The sequence below is a fragment of the Oryzias melastigma genome, linkage group LG20 (assembly GCF_002922805.2).
Source record: "Oryzias melastigma strain HK-1 linkage group LG20, ASM292280v2, whole genome shotgun sequence".
NCBI lineage: Eukaryota > Metazoa > Chordata > Actinopteri > Beloniformes > Adrianichthyidae > Oryzias > Oryzias melastigma.
In genome coordinates, this window is record NC_050531.1 from 2146732 (window position 1) to 2169560 (window position 22829).

The 22829-nt window shown below is 39.9% G+C and overlaps 1 protein-coding gene across 1 annotated transcript in view; it reads right to left on the bottom strand.

The window, feature by feature from the left end:
* The window catches only part of drosha (drosha ribonuclease III), a 98634-nt gene extending 88345 nt beyond the window's left edge, over positions 1-10289 (bottom strand). The window contains exons 1-11 of the mRNA XM_024279554.2: positions 10205-10289; positions 8738-9536; positions 8603-8668; positions 8256-8520; positions 6903-7044; positions 5705-5865; positions 3916-3996; positions 3617-3703; positions 3449-3535; positions 1397-1468; positions 1150-1231 (exon numbers count right to left, since the gene is read on the bottom strand). Coding sequence (XP_024135322.1) covers positions 1150-1231; positions 1397-1468; positions 3449-3535; positions 3617-3703; positions 3916-3996; positions 5705-5865; positions 6903-7044; positions 8256-8520; positions 8603-8668; positions 8738-9534 — 1840 coding nt within the window. The 5' untranslated portion in view covers positions 9535-9536; positions 10205-10289. The remainder of the gene's footprint in view (positions 1-1149; positions 1232-1396; positions 1469-3448; positions 3536-3616; positions 3704-3915; positions 3997-5704; positions 5866-6902; positions 7045-8255; positions 8521-8602; positions 8669-8737; positions 9537-10204) is intronic.
* Positions 10290-22829: the final 12540 nt, after the last annotated feature.

A 22829-nucleotide genomic window follows, 5' to 3' on the forward strand; every position in this document is an offset into this window, starting at 1 on the left:
TCTTTAATTTTTTTTTTTATTTACAAATTTACAATCTGGTGCACACCAGATAATATAACTGTTGCGCACTAGAGAGTAAACCAGAAAAAAAATGGTACTTCAATTTTATAGAATTTCTTTCTGTTACTATCTGGTCCACACTAGATAATAACCAGAATTGTTTTTACTTTGATCTTTCATATCCCTTTAGTTGCTCTTGAGAAAATTGCTTAGAAGATTTTTTTTCTTTTTTTATATTTCCAAAACAATGTTTTTAAGTTTTATTTTCCAGCAAAAGTATTTTCTACTTTGGAACATTTTTCTAAAACAACAGCTGGGTTTTAGTCATCAGCTGTAAATCTGCATATTTCTGGTTTGAAGGCTAAAACTATTAAAACTCCTTCTGTTGTTTTAATCATCAGTCGTGTCAAATCAAAACATTAAAGTCTCTCTGATCGTTTTCTGATGTGTTTTCAAAGCATTCCCAGTGGAATTGTCATTAGGATTTTGCAGTTTTTAGCCTAAATCTAAAAACTTCTAAGACAGTTTCTACAGGAGTTCATTCACCTGTGAGTTGTGGGTGGGACCTTCGGCATAACCCCGCCCCCTTTCCCCTTCCTGAGCGCTAAGCATATTTTCTCTTTTTCCTTATTTACAATTTCAATAAAGAAATATTAAAAAAATGTAGTTTTGATCTCAATTTTCTTTGTAAATATCCTCCATCATCAGAAAAATATCGTGTTAGAAACACCAAAAACATCATTCTTTTCGGAGTGGGTCTTTAAACAAACAACGCCACCTTGTGGCTGTCATGATTGGACTGTCTGGATTTTAGTTCACAAACTTTTCTTTAAATCAAAGTTCATTTTTGGGGCTTTCAGGACTTTGAGGAGCTTTTCTAGATCATCTGAGGTGTTTTGTCCATTTTCTCTCATTACGGTTTAGTTGAGCTTCATGGTGAGAAACTAAAGCTTTATTTCTGATTTAGTTTATGACACCAATCTATTCCATCCATTAATCTATTATTTAAAAGCACTTCATCTACACTGTCAGAATCCTTCATTCTGATCTGCTTTTAATGGAACTAAACACATTTTTCAACCGGTTCTTCATCACTGAGAACCTCCAGTTAAAACGATCCCAAACGGCGGCGGGAGCGGCTCCGCCCACCTTTCAGGTTCCAGTCGTACAGCTCCAGGATGTCCTGGAACAGATAGGCGGCGAACATCTCCAACCCTCGGACGCAGTAGTTCTGGACGCAGAGAGACGGTGGTGTTAGGACGAGATCACAGATCATCCTCACAGCCGAGGAGGCTCTTCTAAAGGGATTAGCGCCCGAGCTGAGCGAGCTGAGCGATAAAAACAAAGAGGCGGGGAGGTGGGGGGGCGCAGGGAGATAAAGTGGTGTTTGACTGACCTCCGGCGCCATCTCCTCTATGAAGTGAATGGTGTAATCTATGTTGAAGCGGATCACACGGCACAACGGAATCTGTGATGATGAAAGGAGCAGAGGAGGGGAAGAGGACATCATTACCACGGCGACAGGCAGAGGTCACGGCGCTCCCAGGAAACTCATTAAAACATCGTTTTTGGAAAAACAGTCAAAACTCACAAAACCTCCCGAGTGTGGCTGCAGCCGCTTGACCTCAGCGCTGATGTTTAATCTGAGACATTCTAGCAGGATGCTAGTTAGCCAAATGTGTTTACCCCCCCAGCTTCGACCCCCCTCCATTGTACAGAGAAAAGCAGCTTCATCAGGAACATCCGCGCACGAGACCCCCCCAGATGAAAGACAGAGCCACCTTTTAAATCCCAACCTCAACCGTCTGACAGCTGGGAGGGGGCAGAACGGATTTAAAGAAGAGAGTGGAGCTGAAAGAGTTTTGAGCCCCCAACCATGATGGACGCAGAAGTTTTACTGCACCTTCAGATGGTTTTAGTACAATAAAAACTCCCTCAAATGGATCTTCTGTTTGTCCTCATCTCTATTTTATCTACAAACATCTTCCAGCTTCTTCCCTTCCTGCTGACCTGAGGGTCTGACTTCAGGAATAAAGACTGACTGGTTGTGGAATGCTGAGCTGAGAGGTGAAGTTCTGACGACGCTCAGCTGGAGCGGCCCTCGCTGCCTACATCTACGCACCATCGCCGCCCTCACTGCCTACCTCAATGCCCTCGACGCCCACCTACTACCTGAGCTTACTCAATAAGCAGCCACTATGCACCCCCCCCCCGCCTCTTTCTGTAAAGCTGGTCTGAGATGTAAAAAAACACTTATTTCAAAATGGCGGCTTTTCTGCTGGTTTTATCTCCATAGCAACCATTTTATGTTTAGTTCACCTGAGGTCACCGAACAGATTGACATGAGTTTCATAAGAATCGGCAAAAATAAATTATTAGATTTCCTTAGAAACGGATGTTATTAGCTAGCCACGCCCACATTCCTTTTATTTTCACATCCAACGTTATAATAATTGTCACAGCTTTAGCCTGCAATCAAAACATAAACAAATAAAATTATGTTTTTAAAAAATATATAATAAATAATTACTATCAATTAAAAAAATAAATGTGACCGACAGCAACATGTTCCCTCGGACGCACTTAAAATCCAATCTGCATATCGGCCGACGGGAAGTCCCATCAGTTTTTGTGCTGGTCGTATGTAAACATGTGGGAATAACATAAGCCGAGCTTTAAACATTAAAATAAATAAATAATTAAAGACATCGACGAAGAGCCAAGCTAGCATGCTACTTGCTAGCTCCCACGTTAGCACAAACTTTCTCAGCCGATTTCTCTTTATTAAAATACGATCACTTTCCTGTGATGACAGAGCCGCTATATTTTTAATAAAAAGGTTAACATTGGAAGTGATTTACCGCCGCCTCCATGTCGTTATAGTTTCATTAGAGTGAATCCGCAGTCAAAATGTATTTATTATGTATTTATTTATTCAGGATTCCTGCACGTTTCTTCAAGTTATATTTAAGACTTTTTAATTCCACTCAGTGTATTAGTCCATAACAACGGGTTTTCCCGATGTTTATTCACGTTATTTGATCAAAATAGTCTTAGTTGAAAAAAAATTAACTTTCCACATGAAATGTGAAACGGAGAAGCAGCACAAGTTTTTTAAGTTCAGATATCAGAACTCAAGATATTTTGAAGGTGTTTTTTCTAAAGTCATAAATTCTATGCTTTTTAAGACGTTTTGAGCCCCGTGCGAACCCTGTTATTGAGATTCTGTCATGTAGAAACACCAGTTTTCTGGATGGAGTTTACGTCACGTTTTCAAAACTAAATTCTGATGAAATAATCCTCTAATCTCAGGTGACGTCATCAGCTCGTGTCACATTTCACAGCGACTCTCTTGACCAAACCGATCTGAGCGATTACTAATCACTGAGAAACATAAACCGCATTTGGGATTGGCGACTTTGACCACAAATGGGAGGAGCTTCCATACGCTGGTGAGCGGCTTGTGCGAGAAGAGCGAGAATCCCTCGAACAGATACTCGTGGTCGTCGTACTCGATCACCGTCGGCCTGTCCGTCTGAAACACAGAGAGGAAGCCGGTCAGCGTCACCGCTGCGTCTGGAGGAACACGACTGCGTTTCCAGAGAAGTTTCCTCACCAGGAAGTTGGTGGGAGGAGACACGGTGATCCGGTAGTGGAAGAGCTTCCCTGCGTTGTTGCTCATGGGGCGGCAGGGTTTGACGGGCTGGAAAAGGAGCAGTTCAGGTCATCGATCCGAGCCAAACACCTTCCTCAAATCTAAGCAGCTTGAAGCAGTCAGTGACGGACGCGCTTTAACGAGGACGTCTGCGTCTGCGCAGGCTGCAGAGAAACCTCTCTCTCTCCTGCTGCTGGACGAGCCACATTCAGAAAGAGTGAAACTGTATGTGACACCCCCCTCAAGGTTAACCCCCTCACCTCCTCTCCGGGGTAAATGCTGTGGCGGATCCCCGTCCGTCTTGCCTTGGCGCTGCACTTGCACAGGGGGCCGTCGTTCATCTGGACACAAGACAGATCCACACGCTGCTCATTGACTGCAGAAACCAGAACCCGACCAGAACCTCCAACCCCACCTCTATGAAGAACCACCTAGATCTGGTTCTAAGCTGGGTACTGACGAGGTTTTACCGCCGTCTTCCAAACCGATCTAAGCAGACCTTTAAAATCCTGTTTGGGGTTTTTAAATGTTCTAGCAGCATTTTTCTCACAATGGAGGTCAGTTCTTAAGAGTTTTAGCATTAGAACTGCGTTTTTTTCTTTTCAAATCCTCTTGGATCAGCAGCAGATGGAAACTGGATGATTGAAAACGCTCGAGTTTGAGACGCAGTCCCTGCTATGGGCGGGGCCAAAGTCTCCCCTCTCCATTTCAATTCTAAATCCTCCACTAGTAGATAAATAGATCTGTTAACGTCTTCGTTTTCCTCGTCTGAGCTGCCATCAAGCTTAACTTAGACCTCTGATTAGGGCTGGGTTAAAAAAAAAAATAATTTTCTCAATCTAAATATATCTAAGATTAATAAATCAATAATCAATCCGTAAAAGTAGAGATTGATCTAACGTATAATGGGATTTCCCATAGAACGGCTAATGCTAAAGTCAGCTAGCTTGATGCTAACGTATAATGGGATTTCCCATAGGACGGCTAATGCTAAAGTCAGCTAGCTTGATGCTAACATATAATGAGATTTCCCATAGGACGGCTAATGCTAAAGTCCGCTAGCTTCATGCTAACGTATATTTGGATTTCACATAGGACGGTAAATGCTAAAGTCCGCTAGCTTGATGCTAATGTTTAATGGAATTTCCCATAGAACGGCTAATGCTACAGTCCGCTAGCTTGATGCTAATGTTTAATGGAATTTCCCATAGGACGGCTAATGCTAACGCTCGGTCGACCTAAACAGACATTTCTGACTAAATGATCATCTTTATAAAATCACAGACATGAAGTTTACAAGCTCTTTTAAATAAATATTTTTAAATTAACTATTTGTGATCTAAATCACCTTTTTTTGCTCAAACATTCTTTCTTCTTCTTCTGGAATAAGGTGTAACGCTATAGCGTGATCGCCACCTAGTGGACAAACTGAAACGCAGAACAATTCTAGCAACAATCTCACTATAATTTCACTAATACATTTTACAGTATGTGACTGTATCAGATTAATATGAATATCTTCAAAACTCTAAACAAACGTGTCTAAATGTTTAAACTCAAAATTGAATTCAATCAAACTGCATAAAGAGGAAATTTAAAAAAATGAATTGAATCGATCCAGGTTCTGGTAAATCAAATTAAGTCTGGAAATATTTGCCGATACCCAGCCCTACTGCCGATACTGCTAGCTATTTCTCTTTGCTACGCTAATTTTAGCTTGTGCTTGTGAGGAGCTCGTCACTAGCAGGAGAGAGTAAACCTAAAATAAAATTTCTTACAGAGATATGGGTGGACTTCCAGTCCAGTGCAGTCCCCACTTTCACTGAGCTGCAGTATACATTGAATATAAAAAGGATAGTTTTGCTGAAAAGTGACCAAACAGGTCAATGGGTTAGGATCACGTTGCAGCTCAGCTATGAATTCTGGGTAAGTGATGCTGCTGTGGCTCACAGGATGAAGCAGCTCCATGAGAGAAGGTCTTTAAACCTCCTCAGAGGTTCTCCAAAGCCGAACAGAGAGAACAGGCCGTTCTTCCACGGACGGACTCACCTGTCCGGGGTCGTTGTACCACAGCTCCTCGTGCAGCCGGTCGGGGTGAGCTTTCTTCCTCTTGATCTCAGCAATCACATCGAAAACCTCCGAGTCGGAGCTGCTGGAGCAGCTGCTTCCGTCCTCGTCTGACTCGCAGTCCGAGTCGCTGCTGCTGTCGTCTGGAACACAAAGTCCAGAGAGACGCCGGAAGTCACTTCTGATGGAAAAGTCCAGCGAACGATTTAGTAAAAACTGGAGTCTGGTGAACATCAGCAGATAAGAAATCATGACTTTGATGTTTCAACTCAATATTTCAGGCTTCACTGGTGAAATTTCAGAATTTCTTCCCCATTTAGTTCTCAGGTGAAGACATTTTTCTGTACTGTAGCAGGATTTTAATCACTCATTAAAGTGACGATAGAAGAAAAAGATTCTCTGAAGCAACAGGAAGAAGCTTCTCTGTTCAGGAACACAAACTCTGCAGGAATCTTCATCATTAAAATTCATTAAAACTGATCTGACTGCAGTCATGATGTCAGCACAAAGCAGGAAGTGAACTTCATCAAACTCTCAGCTTGTTCTGGGGTTTTAGTGACGCCTAGTGGTGGAAAATGAAACAACATGTTCCTGATGAGCAGCTGGGATCCGTTTGTCTACTTTTGAATTTACCTCTATCGTTTCAATTTGACAGATGCTGTAAAAATACTTTATTAAACATTTTGGGGGTTTCAACTGCAAAATGAATCCTATTTTTCAGATTCAATTTTCAGTTTTTGCATGATTTGATGTCTAGTGTGTGAATACAACAGGGAAAAATGACAAAATAAAGGTAGTGTCACTTATTAGAGGCTGTGCTGATTAAAATGATACCAAATAAGCAGCAGGTGTTTTTTTTAAATTGAAAATACAGAAAATTCAATTAAAACAAAATTTACACCCTTAAAGGGTTAAAAAATAAACGTTTTAAATTTACAATTTGGTGTGTGATTTCATATTATGATTATTTGTAGAAAAAAAGTCACTGGCAAATAACTAAAAAAAAGCTGTTTAATCGCGATTATTTTTTTCCAGATTTGCGACTAATAGGTTATTTTTTTTATCAATCCTCGGCCCCTATTAGGTCTAAAAACTGCATTGTCATAATTAAAACACAACTGGGAACGCTTTACAAACAGACCAGAAGATGACGGGACTTTGAACTCTCTTCTCCACCCACCTGGATCTTCGTCCAGTTTGGTTTTGGGCGGCTCCCACTTGGGTCGGGCCTCCTTGGCCCGCTCCTGTCGTTTCCCCAGCTCCTCCTCCAGGCGCCCGTACAGCTCGCGTAGTTTACTCGTCCCTACGACGGTGGAGTCTCCCTGAAACGGACCGGATCATAAAAGGTACACCTCTGAACGAGAGCTGCCACAAACTATCACTTTAATAGTCGACTAATAACCGATTATTTTTTCTGATTAGTCAACTAATTGGGTCATGCGCTAAGTGGATGTAAAACAAACGTCTTAACCATCATTAGCTTTAAACTGACTAAAAACTAGATATATAGCATTACCTATGATAATGCTAGTGTGAATGCTTTAAGCTGAATTTGGCCGCTGAAGATGCTGAAATTGATAGCTGAAAACGCTGAAGCTGATAGCCAGATAAAATATAAGCTAAATGGCAAATTAGCCTAAAAAACTGAAAAAAGACTAAGTTAGCAAAAACAGCTAGCATGCTGTTGAAATATTAGCTAAACTCCGAAATAGACTAAAAAACTGGGAGAAACCTAAATTAGCCAAAACAGCTAGCACGTAGCTGAAATATTAGCTAACCTTGAAATTAGTCTTAAAAACTGAAAAAAATCCTAAATTAGCCAAAAGAGCTAGCTAGTAGTTGAAATATTAGCTAAACTACAAATCTTCCTTAAAAAATGAAAAAAGCCTAAATTAGCAAAGATAGCTAGCTAGTAGCTGAAATATTGGCTAAGCTTCAAAATAGCCTGAAGAAAAGGCCCAAATTGGCTAAAATAGCTAGCATGCAGCTGAAATATTAGTTAAATTTGAAAACAGCCCCCCCAAAAAAGCTTGAACTTGCCAAAAGAGCCAGCATGCAGCTGAAATCTTAGCTAACCTTGAAATTAGTCTTAAAAACTGAAAAAAATCCTAAATTAGCCAAAGGAGCTAGCTAGTAGCTGAAATATTAGCTAAACTCCAAAATAGCAGAAAAAACAAAAAAGCCTGAATTAGTTAAAATTGCTAGCATGCAACTGCGATTAGCTAAACGCCAAAGTTTACTAAAAAACAGAAAAAAATCCTAAATTAGCTGAAATAGCTAACATGTAGCTGAAATATTAGCTAAACTCCAAAATAGTCTAAAAAACCTAAAAAAAATAGTCCATAAAGCTGCAGAATGCCATTATACCTTCCAACTTTACTACACTCTAACTCCAAATAATATAAAGTAACGACCAATCAACTATTTTAACAGTCGATTAGTCGACTAATGGCGGCAGCTCTCCTCTGAAGTGACACGCTCGCGGGTTTCCTTCACAGACGTTCTCCTACAGTCTGGGCGCCGTGGACCGTACCACCTGGTCCATGGGGTCGTTGGAGTAGTAGCTCTCAGCGTGCGTGCAGCGAATCCAGGCGGGTTTCAGCAGCTCCTCCTCCTCCTTCTCCTCCTCCGCCTTGGCCATCTCCCGCTCTCGTTCCCGCTCCCTCTCCCGGTCGCTGGCGTCCTCGGAGTCCCGGGTGCGGACGGAGGTGTAGCTGCGCTCCCTGCTGAAGCCCTCAGACCGCCGCTCCTTCTCCTCCTCCCAGCGGCTGCGTTTGCGGTCTCTGCTGGACGAGCGGCTGCAGAAGAAAAGAGGATTCTAGTTATGAGAGTCCAGATTTCTGATGGATCTCGAACAGGATAACAGGACGCGCAGCTCACCTGCGAGGTCGCTTCCTGTGCTTGTCAGGTGACGCCGACCTCCGCTCTCGGTGTCGGTACCGTTCTCTACGAGGAAACCCAACAAACGTGAGGAGAACAGCGTCAAACGGCAGATCTGGAGGACCGGCTGCGTACCTGCTCCGGTGCCGTGGAGGGGACCGGCCTTTGTCGTACTCGGACCGGTACCTCCCCCCGTCCCCCCGGCTGCTCCTGTCCGGACTCCGCCCGCGTTCCTTCCGGTCTCCGGAAAACTCCGTCTTGCGCCTGTCGCCGCCGTAGCAGTAGCTCTTCTGTCGGTCGTCCTGGAAGAAGCTCCTGTCTGGGGACCTCCTGCTCTCCGGGGGCTTCTCGTACTTGAACTGCCCCCCCTGCCGGACGCCGTGGTCCGGCTGGAACGGGCCGGGACTCTGCGAGTAGTTGGGTATGAAGGTGGGAGGTGGGAAAGGGGGGTAGTTCATGGGATATGGAGGGTGATAGTTCATGGACTGAGAGGCGATGGGCGGAGGCATGGGTGGGCGGGGCAGAGGGGGCGGGGGCATCATGAAGGGGTGATAGGAGCCGTGAGACGGGACCTGCACCCTCGGACCGGAACCGGCTGCAGCGCTGGGCAGAGGGGGCGGCGGGAAGTTCGGCGGGGGCTCCTGGAAGCCCTGGCGAGCGGCGGACTTTGGAAAAGGGGGCCGGACGGGGCACTGGCTCACAGATCCAGGGGTCTGCGGGGGAGCTGGGGGGGGATAGTGCATGAAGTCAGGGGGCATGTAGCCCCCGGGGTAGCCTGAAGTGGGCGTGGCCTGCGGGTCGTAGTGGTAGGGGGGAGCATGGGGCTGAGGAGGGGGGGTCCTCATGTTGGTTGGCCGGAAGTTTTGAGCGGAGCTGTGCTGACCCGGGGGCATGCCCCCCCTGGGACCCCCGCAGTCCCGATGGAAAGACATGTCTGATGACGGGAAAAAAAGAATTTTTAAGAACACAGATGAACAATAAGAAATAATAATTTTCATTGTTATTTTGTGTAATTGTTTAAGAGTTTTAGTTAAGAATATTTCATTTATTTTAAGTTTTGTCTTTTGCGTGTTAGAAATAAATGCAAAAGCACAGAATTAACACAAATTACTTCAATAATCTGCACCAAATATGTCATATTTACAAAATATGGCAAAAATGAATTGCAATCCTGTTTTTAACTGTAACTTTTTAATCAATTACGAAGGTTTGAAACAATGTAAAATATTATTAAAAGCAGCAGAACTTTTTTTACATTAAAAATTGTGTATTTATTTAACGAGTAAAACATAAAAAGCAGAAAAAAATTACAGTTCCACTCAATGAAAAAGAAAAATTCCCCATAGCATGTCCAAAACAGAAGAAACTAATAGAAATACGTTAATATAAAAACAAATCTATTTGAATTGACACAGAACGAGCAACAATTAAATGAAAGCTAATGCTAGCGCGCCGGTCAGCGCGGTATGATACGAGAACCACCTTAACCTCAGAAAACCGACATTACTAAATTAAAAACCTAAAAAGAAATAATACTATAAGCTATATGTACATTACGAAAGGATCACTAAAGCTTTAACAAATAAAATACAGCATATAAACCTGTTCCGTGCTGCAGCTAACGGTTCCTGTCGGGAGTTCCGTTGTTTCCAGTCGGACGGATTTATCAGAAGGACCACCCCTGGACCAATCACGTTAAACATCCGAGCAATAACCAATCGGAGAGCTTCGAACTCTCTCTCTTTTTCTAACTTTATTGAACATGAACACATTTACAGAACAAGGCCGTCCAAAACAAAGAAATGAGCATAACATTTTTTACTCAAAATTATTGAAGTAAACAGGAAATTGTAAGTTAACAAAAAGAAAACTGAAAATAAACATTTACAAGAGGAAACAATACTCATCAAACGGTCTATAAGAGTATCATGAAACTGATTTAAAAAAAGAAGGAAAAATCGTTCCCGTTCTACATTTATACATATAAAATTTAGCTTGAAGAAACTGTAAAGTTAAGATTGTTTTCTTTGTTTTACTATCAAAGCTAAAATAGATGATTCCATATTTAAAGTTAATGAACGTTAAAAAAAATAAAGTTACTATTAATAAATCATTGAAGTGGTTTCAGAGCTTAAATGAAACTCGACAATGCAAAAGGTGAAATACAGATTCAAGAGAAGCACAGAAAAAGCTAAGGATATTATCAACATTTTTTTAAAATCAGCCTGTCTGTTGTATAATGTCCTTCATGATTCAACCCCTCGGCCATTAAATGTATTAAACAGGAATCTTTGAGGGTTTATTTAAGAGTAACTCAAGCTACTGTTAGCTGTGACAGATCTCACAATCAGACAAACATTCTGTCTTACAAGAGTTCAACTTTCTGGAACAACAAACCTGTCGGAATCAGACCATTTTATTGCAGACACTGATTTTAAAATATCACATTGGGTTTATTTTATACTCTATTTCTATTGGTATTTTAGAGTTTATTGCTCTTAAAATCCCTTTTAATTTCTTCAGTAACATCAAATTGCCAGGGGTTTGCAGATGGAAATCAGCTGATGGATAAAATTAGGCATATTTACATTTTTTCATGTTCATTAATATACATTATCTATTCTTAATAAATAAACAAATGTTCAAATGTGAAAATTTGGCCTCACATGTATTTGCTGGATAAATCATGAACCTTAATGCCACAAAAATTTGAAATTTACTAAGAATAAAAAAAAAGTTACATCACAAAAAAACGAGCTTTAACAGCCCAAAGACAATGATGCATTTAAAAATAAAGTTTTAATTTTGTGGAGAAATGAAGGCTGAAATGAGCACTGTCGACACCACTCATATGTTAAACTGGACAATAAAAAAAGAACATTTTACTGTATGTTTTATCACATATTTATATGAGATCTAATTAAGGAACAAATGTTTCATGTAATGTGGCCACTTATCCTCTAGAGGGGAGCAGAGGGACGATCCTAGCAAAACCTCCAGTTTCCATGGTGATATCAGTCACTGTGTGGACAATGAATGTTTGTCAAAAGCCAATTTAACTCCTTAGCCTGCAGAGGAACTTCCTGGCGTGACTCCACAAACGTTTCTGCTGAAACTCTGAGCTCCTGCTCCGGATCGATCCGACCCTCGCTCAGGAGGAGCTGCAGGAGCTGCAGGCTCAGCCTCGTTGTTAACCTTTCTGTGTGACTGCATGGGTGAGCCCCTTCAGTGGTATTATGCAAAGCACAGTTTTATGGGGTGAAAGAGCAAGGTTAAGATGCTGAGCCCACACAGAAACTCCTACATTCTGCTCCCAGCCGGGGAGACGCTGGAGAGAAATAAAAGAAATCTAAAACAAAATCAGTTGTAAATAAATCTTCGTTTGAATCATGTAAGGTCACATTCTTAAAAACGTATTTGAAACTTTCCAGTTTAGCAGCAACTTTTAGCCAGAATTATATAACTTTGTGTTGCTTATTAACGCACTTTTGGAATATTTTCTTAAATTTACCCTTAAACTGAGATGTTAAAAAAAGAAAAAAAACAGTCAGATCCCACTTAATAAATATAGACAAAAGTTGCCCCAATTTTCAAAATAATTAATAAGCTTTTAAGATTCTCGGAGTGACTTGAGTGGATTTAATGAGAACGATTCCTCCTCACGAGTCCATTAGGAGACTCTGATGGAAGCAGTAAAGGTGAGTAAGACTGAGACGTTTTTATGAAAGAAGAGCTGCACTCATTTCAGATTCTTTTAGCTGAAAATTGAAATGAAACCCTCAAACGTTACAGTTTCTCATCAATTCTAGAAAGCCTGGACTTTTTAGGACTAATTTTCACGAGGTGAAGTGCTGTCAAGTACGTGATGATAAAAGCAACATTTCTGAGGGATTTTACATTTGCTTTAGTATAATGTTTTTGTGGATTTTGTTAAAAGAAAAAAAAACTTTTTTTTTCAGAGAAAAGAAATACGTCAAAATTACTTTTTTCTTACATTTTGAAAAAGTTTCAAAGAAAATTAATTTACAGACGTCAGAAAATCCAGACGAGTGTGTCACCATTGTTGCCTTGAAGAAGTAATTTAACATTTTCTACATCATTCAATTTATACAAAACAACGAGATTCAAAGCAGATTAACAGTAAATGCATCTTTAAAAGAACATGTTTACTCTATTTAGTCAGATTGTTCCAAAAGTTTTGGGCCTTTTGTAGAAGAAGAACAATCAAAAGTTTTCTTATGATAAGTTAGAAGGAATTTTCAAAATAAAATCCCCTGATGCTATTGAGAATAATAAATGACAGAACAAGAATCATTTGTTGTGTCTGAGAGATTCACCATCTTTTCATGAAGAAAACTGAGGAGAATCTCCAGCAGTGAGCGGCAAAATGAGTGGGAGGTACGGTGGCCCTGAAGGACAAATCACAGTTAAAAAAGCAAAACAGATAATAATAATAATTAAAAAAAAATGTTACAGTTTATAAATCAAAACAACATTAAAGAAACAAAAAACAAATTTAAAAAGGACACAAAATAAAAAAGAAACATCAGAAAAAACAAAATAATTAACAGAAAAAAAATGTGACTAAATAATAAAAAAGAAGAAGAGGTCGGTACATGATCATGTTTTTTCCATGCCTCTATTTGGTGCAGTGTGATTCATGTGTTGTTCCTCTTTCCAGAGAGATTCCAGGAGGATCGTCTGTGTTCCTGTGTTTGGCCGTGGACCTCTCCTCTGGCTCGACTCACTGTTCCATGTGGATGAAGCCCATCTGCTAAACATATGGAGTTAGATAAGCTAATTCCAGAGAAGATCTCTCCTTTATGTGGACATAAATCCCTTTCTTCTGTTTATTTTTCCGAGATTTCGTTTTTTTTAGGAGTTTTCCCTTGTAATTTGTTACATTTAAAAGTTTTAATTTTGATCAAATTGCATTTTAAGTTGAGTAAACCATCAACGGAAAATTTTAATATGATGAAAACAAACAAATTTGAATGTAACAAAGTCCAGAACTTTTGTTACCTGATCCAATGTTTCACTTTTTACTGTGTACTGAGAAGGTGAGTCTAAGGATGCTCAGTTTAGTCTAGTTTAGTAATCAGCTGTTGGTCATATTTGATGTTTGTGGACAATTACCGGCGTGAAGCCAGACCACAGTGTGTCATTTGACTCCATAAATAAAACTGAATAAAATGTAAAAGTAACAAAATGGCTCAAAAGATGAAACCAGAAAAGATTGAGCTATTCAACATCACTGATTCAATAAAAACGTTAGTGAAGTTTTATCATTGCGGGTTTTTTATTTCCTTTTGATATTTGGGTAAATAAAATTCCTTGACACATTTCATTATTTAGTTGAATTTAGTTTTATTTTTTGTCATTGTGTTTTGGTTTGGTTTATTTTTATCTGTTCTTTAACTGTTGTGATCTTTAATGTGTTTCTGCGTTGAGTGATTTGAACCTCAGGGCCACCGTACCATTCGGTTATGAAACATCAGAAGATAACGCCGTGCAGAGCTAAGGTCAGGTCAGAGGTCATGACCCCTCAGTCAGAGAGAAACTTTCAGCCAAAATGGATCCATGATATGGAGTTCAAAACTTCAGAGGATCATCTGGATCATCACTGAACATCAGGATTGATGTTCTGACGAGTCACATGACGAACTTTCTTTAAGGTTCCTTGAATTTTTCCTTAGTTCTTCTGAACAACTTCACAGCCTCCAAAGTCAAACAGTTTCTTTCATTTTCTTCATTTTGTTTCAAATGTAAAAATAAATTCTTGTTTTTCTGACTCAAAGCAGAAAATCTTTAATCCTTTTTTTATACAAATGTGATGAAAAAACATAAATACTTTGTTTTAATGAAAAGAAAATGTAATTAACTTGTTACAATATTGGTTTAAACATTAAAAAAAGAGAAGTTGGGAACAGACACATTAATGAGGCAGATGGCAGTGATGTATTACATTCACTAAAACAGCTGAAATCTTCGCAGTGACTCGTCAGCTTCATTGTTTGCTCCAAACTTTCACTCAGAAGTTTCTTTTAACAAGCAGAGTTTTTCATTTATTTATTTATTTATTTTATCGGTAGTATTTTCTTTCTCGGAAAGACATTCAGTGTCTCAGTGCCGCTTTGCATTGCTCCCCTGTTGTCATGGCAACCAGAGAACAGGGATGCTGAGGTTTTGGCGTGCGCAGAAAACCAATGAATCCCCTCGGAGTGAGGAGCCGCGCTCCGGACGCCAAACTCGGCCGATTTCTGACAACAAGCCGACTGCAGACGTGGATATGAGATCCGCTTCAGCTTCTGAACGGCTCCAGAACTCTGTCGACACTGTGAGACGGCGCGACGCTGGCCGCTCGGCAGCTGCTCAGGTGTTCTGGATCCTGTTTGTCTTCCCTGACATCTCTGCTTTCAGCCCACCTCCATCACGCCTCCCACACTCTGTCCAGCTGGACTTCTCCTGGACTCGATCCCATCAGGAGGAACGCATTTGTGTTTAAATACGTTCCAGTTCGTACATTCACAGATGTGCTGCCACAAAACATGTTTGTGTATTTAAATAAATAAACTGAAACTGTTAATGGATGAAAATGTAATTTGTAAATAAACTATGTTGAATTCCTACAGTGAACGATATAGAGAGTCTTACAGGAATGTCTGAAACTTTAATTCTAAAAGTCTTTGCAAAAAAACTAGTGTTCATCGATGCTCACTAGACCACAATGACATGAGTTTCAACGGCTTTTCATGTTTATTTTTTTATAAATGATACAAGTTTTCATGATCCGAACACAGTGGATTTATGACTAGTCGTCATAAAATGTTCACATTTTTGGGTTTTTAACTTGGGAAATCGTGGCGTCATGTTTGATGTTAAAGAAAATAAATGGTGAGCATGTTATGTTACCCAAATGGTTTTTAAAATCCAAACCGTAACGTTTTTCCGCACAATAAAGTTTTCTCACTCGGAGCTCGTCATACATGGGAGAGTGGTTCTGGTCTCCTCCGAGTCACTTTTTGACGTTTTGAGTGTCCTTGACGTGCTGGATCTTCGTATTAAATCAGGGGTCCACGACCTCCTAACTGGCGGCTTGGTACCGGGTCACAGACACTTTATATATATTAGGATAAATGTGTGCAATACTCACTTGGAACTATACAATACTCTATAGAAACTGTGCAATAATCTACAAGTATTCATACTCCACAGGAACTGTCTTAAGTTCAAGTAGCTTGTGTATCACATTTAAATATATTTTTATATTTTTTACTATGTACTCAGCTGGTATAAAAAAAAATCCAGAGACATATAAATAACAATAAAAAACTTTAAATCTTTGATCAATTTTCAAACTGTTTGCACTTCCATGAATTAACAGGTTGTAGCATGAAAGGGATGAATATGAAATCTTCTATCTCAATATTGGATAAAAGTTTATTAATCTAGAAATTTGATCAAATTATCCTGGTAGAAAAACCTTCAGAATGAATGAAAATACGACTCATTAATTATCAGCTGTTACTTCTAATCAATAAAGTTCTTAATAAGTTGAGTCCATCAATTCGAAATTCTAATTTGATGAAAACTCATCATTTTGATTGTAAGAAATTACAGAACTTTTGTTAATTGGTGCAATATTTCAGTTTTTTAGTGCATCAAATTCCGAGAGTGTCTATAGGATTATTTCATTGATGTTGAGACTCTTTCTTCTATAAAGAATTAAGTTCTGTTCCACACGTTTCCAGGTGACACCAAACCGTTTGACCTTGAAGCTGCAAAGAGACGAGTTACATCTTAGACCCAACGTGTGTCTTTTCAAACATGATGGTGTGTTATTCCACACTAACGGAGCTCACAGCTTCTTGTGGTAGATTTTGGCTTGGCCAGAAATGGAGGATTCTTTTGTGTCATCCGGAGAAGAACCAGAGTTATAGATGAGTATTTGTACAAGTTCTTGTCCAACCAAAGGTTTAAGATTCTAATTAAAGTGATGGTTTTAGCATTTTTGTTGTCACATTTTAATAGAGAGAAATTAAGCTGGGAAACGTGAACTGTGTGCTAAAGTGGGTGCTAGCAACTCAGGGGTAGCATGCTAGCTTAGTTCTCGATGTATGTTTTTATTAACGTTTCATATTTTAAAACATGGCGGATGTTAAGCGCTCATATTTACGTTCAACCTGCACAAAAACTGATGGAAATTCACGTTGGAAGCACGTAAAATGTGCGGTCAAGATGCACGGTGCTGCATTGTTTTGCTAGCTCGCGGCTAGCTACTTTTAAGAGCCTAAATCTGGTTGTCGGTCGCACTCTTTTTTTTTGTGAGAAGTGTAAGTGAGTTCCCACATAATTTTCTTAGTGCTGTCACAAAATGTGATTACTGTCCTGTGATGATTCCTCTCCATCAGATTATTTTGTTCTAAAGGTTTTTGAAGTCGATTGCAAAACACTACGTCTCCTTTTGTGCTTATTTTGGTTTTTCATTTTTGAGCCGCACGTAATATATATTATTGTTCAATTCCACCTTAAGACTGCGGAGGGATGGACGGCAGGAAGCGATCCGCTCTTTGATTGGACCGTTAGGTTGGGGTCATCCAATCAGAAAGATGTGTAAAAACAGGGACACAATTCGCAACCGCAGCTTCAGGAATTCACATGCAGGATTTTGATTCATGACTGCAAAGCAAATGCTGGAAAAACAAACTCAAATCTTTGGATACAGGATTTATTTTGTGGTTTGCTGAATCTTGATTAATGTGTGAATCTTACGTTGCGTTTGCGAATCCTTTCCGTTGCGCTTTTGAATATTAAAGTCCCCATTTTGAGCCCTTACACCATCTATCCGTTACATAAGATACACAGGTCGGAAAACCGGAAAACTTTCTGAGAGCAACAAACCTCCTTAAACCTTTTCCCCACAGCTCAGCCAAATAAAAAAGCTCACAATCTGGAGCCACTTAAGTTCTCAGGCCTCCTGCTGGTGGAACCAGGCACCTGCCTGAGCGTATGACTCATGATAAAAACACAACCAACATGGAGGATTGAAGAGTTTCTGTTCAGCACCTTCAGTGGTTCGACTCAAACCTTTATTGTTCTGCAAATGTAACGATTTCTGTGATTTTTTTTCAGTCCCCATAACCTTTAGAATGCATTATTCCACTGTAGCCTGCATGAGTGGCATTTTTAATTTCAGGTTGGCTGAAAAAGAATCTCAAAGTCTCCAATCTCCTCCTAGACCAGCAGGAGCTTCTGCTGACTCATCTTATGGGCTTTAATCTCTTTCAAATATGTTTTTTAGAAAAACATGACAAAGAAATAGAAATGTTTCAAACCCATTCAGGATCCAGATGTAGTTCAGGACAATTGTCGTTTAATATGAGTGAAGATTTGCTCTCAGGAAGAGAAAAATGCATTTTTAGACTTTGTGTGAGCATATAAATCAGATTTTATCTCTTCCAACACACGATTCCATCTCTGAAATCACGTTTTTTGTTCAGGATGAGCTCCGTTTGCATCCGTCTGACAGCTCGTTGTGCGTCTGTGAACCAGGTTTTCATCTGAACATGCTGCGTTCAGATTCCTGTGAAACACAAACCAACATGTGAATCCTTCAGGGTTTGATCATTTCTGCGTCTCTTCATAACATGTTTGTGAAAGTATCGAATGGTAACAATGAGGTCATTTGTTTTTTTAAGGAAGACTCTACATTCTGAGTGAAATGAAAGAAGTAACCTCTCCAGAAAGAGATGATCAGGTCATTTCCATTAGAGCCACGCTCGCTAATGGTTTGCATTTATCAGCGGCTGCGCACACAGAAGCACATAATTACTGAGGCCATCATTCACAAAGCTGAGCGCGCTCTCCGCCTGGTTAAGGACGAGGCTTTTCGCTGCAGCGCTGGAAAAAGAAAATGCATTTCACGGAAAAAGATGGGTGGGTGAGTTTACTTTGATGTACTCGGGTTAAGTACGGAGACGCTCGCCGCTGCCGTGGTTATTAAAGTCATTCAGACTCAGAACAACAGGTAGAATTTACATAAAAGACATAACCAGACAATTTTCCTGTCTGTCCGGCTGACTGGCACGTGAAATGTGCGCTATTCTGATGTTGGAACTTTGTGAAACGTGTTTTCTATCAAGCAGAGGAGGAAAAATGAATTTAGCTGAGAGAATACCAAAATATATTATTGATGTTTACAGCTGGACTAAAACAAAAGAGTCAACAGGAACTCTGACATAATTCACTTTTTTAACCTTTAACATATTAAAACATCTGTTTTGGAGTGGGACAGGAATAAGCCCTCCTCAGGAGTGCAGTGTGAATGAAAGTAGTTTATGCTAACGATGAAGGTGAAGGGGGGCTTGTGGTATGATGGGAAAGCAGCGTGGTGACACCTCAGGGTGCTGAGCGTACAAACACACCAAAAATTTCCCAGAATTCATTTATTTGATGACAGTCTGACTTAAGAAAATTGATCCGCAAACAAAAAGTCCATCAAGGAAGATGCAGGCTGTCGAACAATTTATTTTATTTTGATACACATTTATTTTGAAGGGACGAGTCTGCAGCTGCAGGCCGGCGCTGCTGAGATTACATTTGTAATCTCTGCTCAACACGCGAGGAAACGAGTTTCGGATCAGTGTTTTCTGAATGCAGTTAGAGCATCCGAGTGTGAATTCATCAGAATGAATATAGTGTGTATTGGGGGGGGGGGTTGTCTCATTTTGTTGAGATTCCTTTAATGCACCAAAGGTTTGAAGAGATAACGGAGGTTATGGTTCCTGATCTTCATCTGAGAGGAAGTCTGTTTGATGCCCTAAAGGATCCAAAATCCCCCTGAAACCTCGAAGGCTTTTTGTTGATTCAAAGGAAGAGAAGAAAACACATCTTCAGAATGTATTCCAGCTTTGGATCAATGCACCAAAAGAATTCTGGGAAAATCACCAACAAATGGATCTCCACTGGTAGGAAGATCATGAACCAGAAGAGTCATAAGAAGACTTTATTGATGTTTATTTTTAGGGTATTTTTCTGTTTAATTGTCTTTGATTAAAAAAAAAAAAAACATCTTTCCCCGACAACATCTTTACGTCAACTTTTTAAAATAAACTGACTTTGTTATTTGACTAAAATATTTCATGTATTTAATGAGAAAATAGAAACAACAAAAACAAACTAAACTTTTCAGGAATAGATTTAAAGAATCCTTTAGATCTCAGTCCTCATCCGTTTGTTCAGGTGTTCCTCAGGGCTCTGTCTTCGGTCCTCTTCTCTTCATCACTTACCTCCTAACTCCTGTCAATATTGTTTTGTAAATTCATCACAGATTTTCATTGTTTCAGTTCAATCCGTCCAGTAAACCTGATTCCTCTCTTCCACCCAGTTTGAATCCACTTTCACTTTGATTTTTTTGTTTTTTTGTTGACTAATTTTATTTTATTCTGCTCTGCTTTTATACATATATTTATTCTTGTTTTTATTGGTATTTATAGAGAACTCGAGTGTCAAGAAAGGCCACTGTCTAATAAAAGTGATTACAATTGTAATTATTAAATTAAAGCCATAAACATAATCGGACTAAATGGTGAAAATGAAACTGATGGCAGTTGACTCCGCCCACCCTTATAGCAGACATAAATCTATACATTTTAAAGTTAGAAAATTGTAACAAATGTTTTAATTGACTAAAAAAACATCCATTTACAAGACAAGATTTGGTTTTAAAAAGATCCAGAGGATGTAAGAGGAGGAGGAGCTATGGACCATCAAAGCTCCTTTCACCTGAAATCTCCTGCCTGCAGAGCTTCCATCGGATCGACGCTCCGACCGACTCCGACAGAAGTTTGATTCTTTAGATTTAAAAACTGTTTCTGCTTCATAACAGCTGATCCCAGCCGTGTTCATGTCAGAAGGATTTCTATCACCGTCGAAATTCTCAAGGACTTTCCTTACAAAGAAAATGATGAAACGATGCTGAGAACTGTGCAACACATTTACAGTGGCACAAAGTGAGGTCACGGCGTCAGGGACGAGGCTCTCTCACTCGTGAAGAGCCACTCTGAGTCACAGCAGAAGTCTTTTCTGTTTGCTTCTGCTGAAAGTGTCGGTAATAACGGTGCTGGAACGCTGCAGACATTTGTTGGTCTGTGAGGATCAAATGTCTGATCCACAGAAATGATCTGCAGACTCATGATTTACAGGATCAACTAAAGAACAGGAATGTTTCACCAAAATCAACTTAAAGCAGAAACTATTTAAGAACAAAGACATCAGGAGAGATTCTGAGGTCAAAGAAACATCGGATTAAGTGAATAAAAATAACAAATAAAGAGTATGAAAAACAGTCATTCCAAAACTGAAAGAATATATAATTAAAAAAACATTTAAAAAAAAAGAGAAAACTTGAAACGGGAAAGTAAACGTTGTAAACTTGATAGAATTATTCCAAATTAGAAAAATAAAATTATGAGTTTGACAAAAAAATCTTTAAAAAGTGAAAAAATACGATCCAAATGTGAAATTAAAAACAAAAACTTGAATTCTTTAATTGTTACCAAATAAAAAAAGTTTATTTTTTGTTCAGTATTTTCAACATCTGTTTTTTTTCCCTCAGTCCTCAGCTTACAGTTTCAGTTTCGAGTTTTCCCTGCTGACCATAATTTTAAGTGGGGGCGGGGCCTTGAGCTCATTGGCTGATTCCCATTGGGTGAAAGAGCTCCAGGATGGCGTCTGTTTCAGGTGCTGCCAGTGACTTCCTCTTTCACCACTTACTATATTCACTGTTCACCTTTCACAGTCTCACCGTTTCTGCTTTCTAAGCTTTTTTTCTTTTCTTTAAAGGGGCCAAACCATGAAAACCATTTTTGAAATCTCTTTAGTGTATTCTACTGTTCATTCCTCACTATAAACAACCTCAAAGTGGTATTTTGATCCGTTCACACATTTTTGAGTAATCCTCTAAAAAAAAAAAACTCTAAAAAATGACTAATATTTGATAAATAATTAGTTTTTTAGTGTTCCAATTGTAATATATGATCATATATAAGGATGTAGTTCACTCTGAAAGACCTAAGAATATCATGGTATGACCCCTTAAAGCCCCCATAGTTGTCACCCATCTATGTTTGTGAAATTTGTTCTCCACATTTGACCCCTCCCCTGGGGAGTGGTGAGCTGCAGACACAGCTGCGCTCGGGAACCATTTGGGGGTTTTAAATTTGTTTTTCAAATTTTCAATAATTCCTTCAAATTTACTTTCTAGTTGTTGTTTTTTTATTTACCATCTAGTTTTTCAAGCTTGATCCTCATTTGACCCCATAGTTACTGACTACAGTCTAGAAATGAGAACTTCAGAGCGTTTCTCTTCTCTGACTGGATTCGTGTCTCAGGTTTCACTCACAGGTTTGGTTCTGGTCTGATCCAGATCTGGTTTGATGCTCCTCCTGGTTTATCAGGTATGAAAACTCACCTGAACTTTGGTTTGGAGAACTCTGAGTGTCTGTGTCCTCCTGCAGATGAACTCTGGTACGGTTCACTTCAGTGTGAACGCAGACGGACTTTCCAAACAGAAGAGAAACTTTGAGACATAACAGCTGATACTTCAGACTCTGGTTGCTTCTCTTCTTCTCTGGATTTTTATGTTCTGGTCAGAGCTCATTTTGGACAACAGCGCCCTCATATGAGCAGCTTTGGGACTGCGTGGTCCCTCCTGGAGGTTTGATCTGCTTTGGTCTTCAGTTGTCCTAACAGCAGCTTGTGAAAGATGGAGATCAGATGAAGGAGATCTGACGCAGACAGGAAGTACTCTAAGTTTTTTCTCTCATCTCATCACAAAAACCTCGTTTATCTGCAGAAATCGTCTTTTTCTGGTAACCTGGGGATAAGAAGCTTCGTGGTTCCCCTCACAGAAAATAAAAACAATTTAGCTCTAAATGTGGTGGTTAAATATGTTCTGAGGTTCTACTGGTGTCAAACATGTGAAGCTTTTCTGGAGGAGCTCCTGGTTGTCCCCGCTGTGGCTCTGCCGCCACTGAAGGCCTCATTAACGCTCCTCCAGCAGCTCCTCATGGCCTGAAGACGCTCTCAACCTCTGACCAGTTCAGACTCCGTCAGCTGCAGCTCAACAGAAAGAAATCTGCGCTTTAGATTTTAGAACCGTCCCATCGGTCGAAAGCGTCTCTTCAGGCGGCGGTGAGTCACGACCAAATGCGTGGAGAGGCGGGGC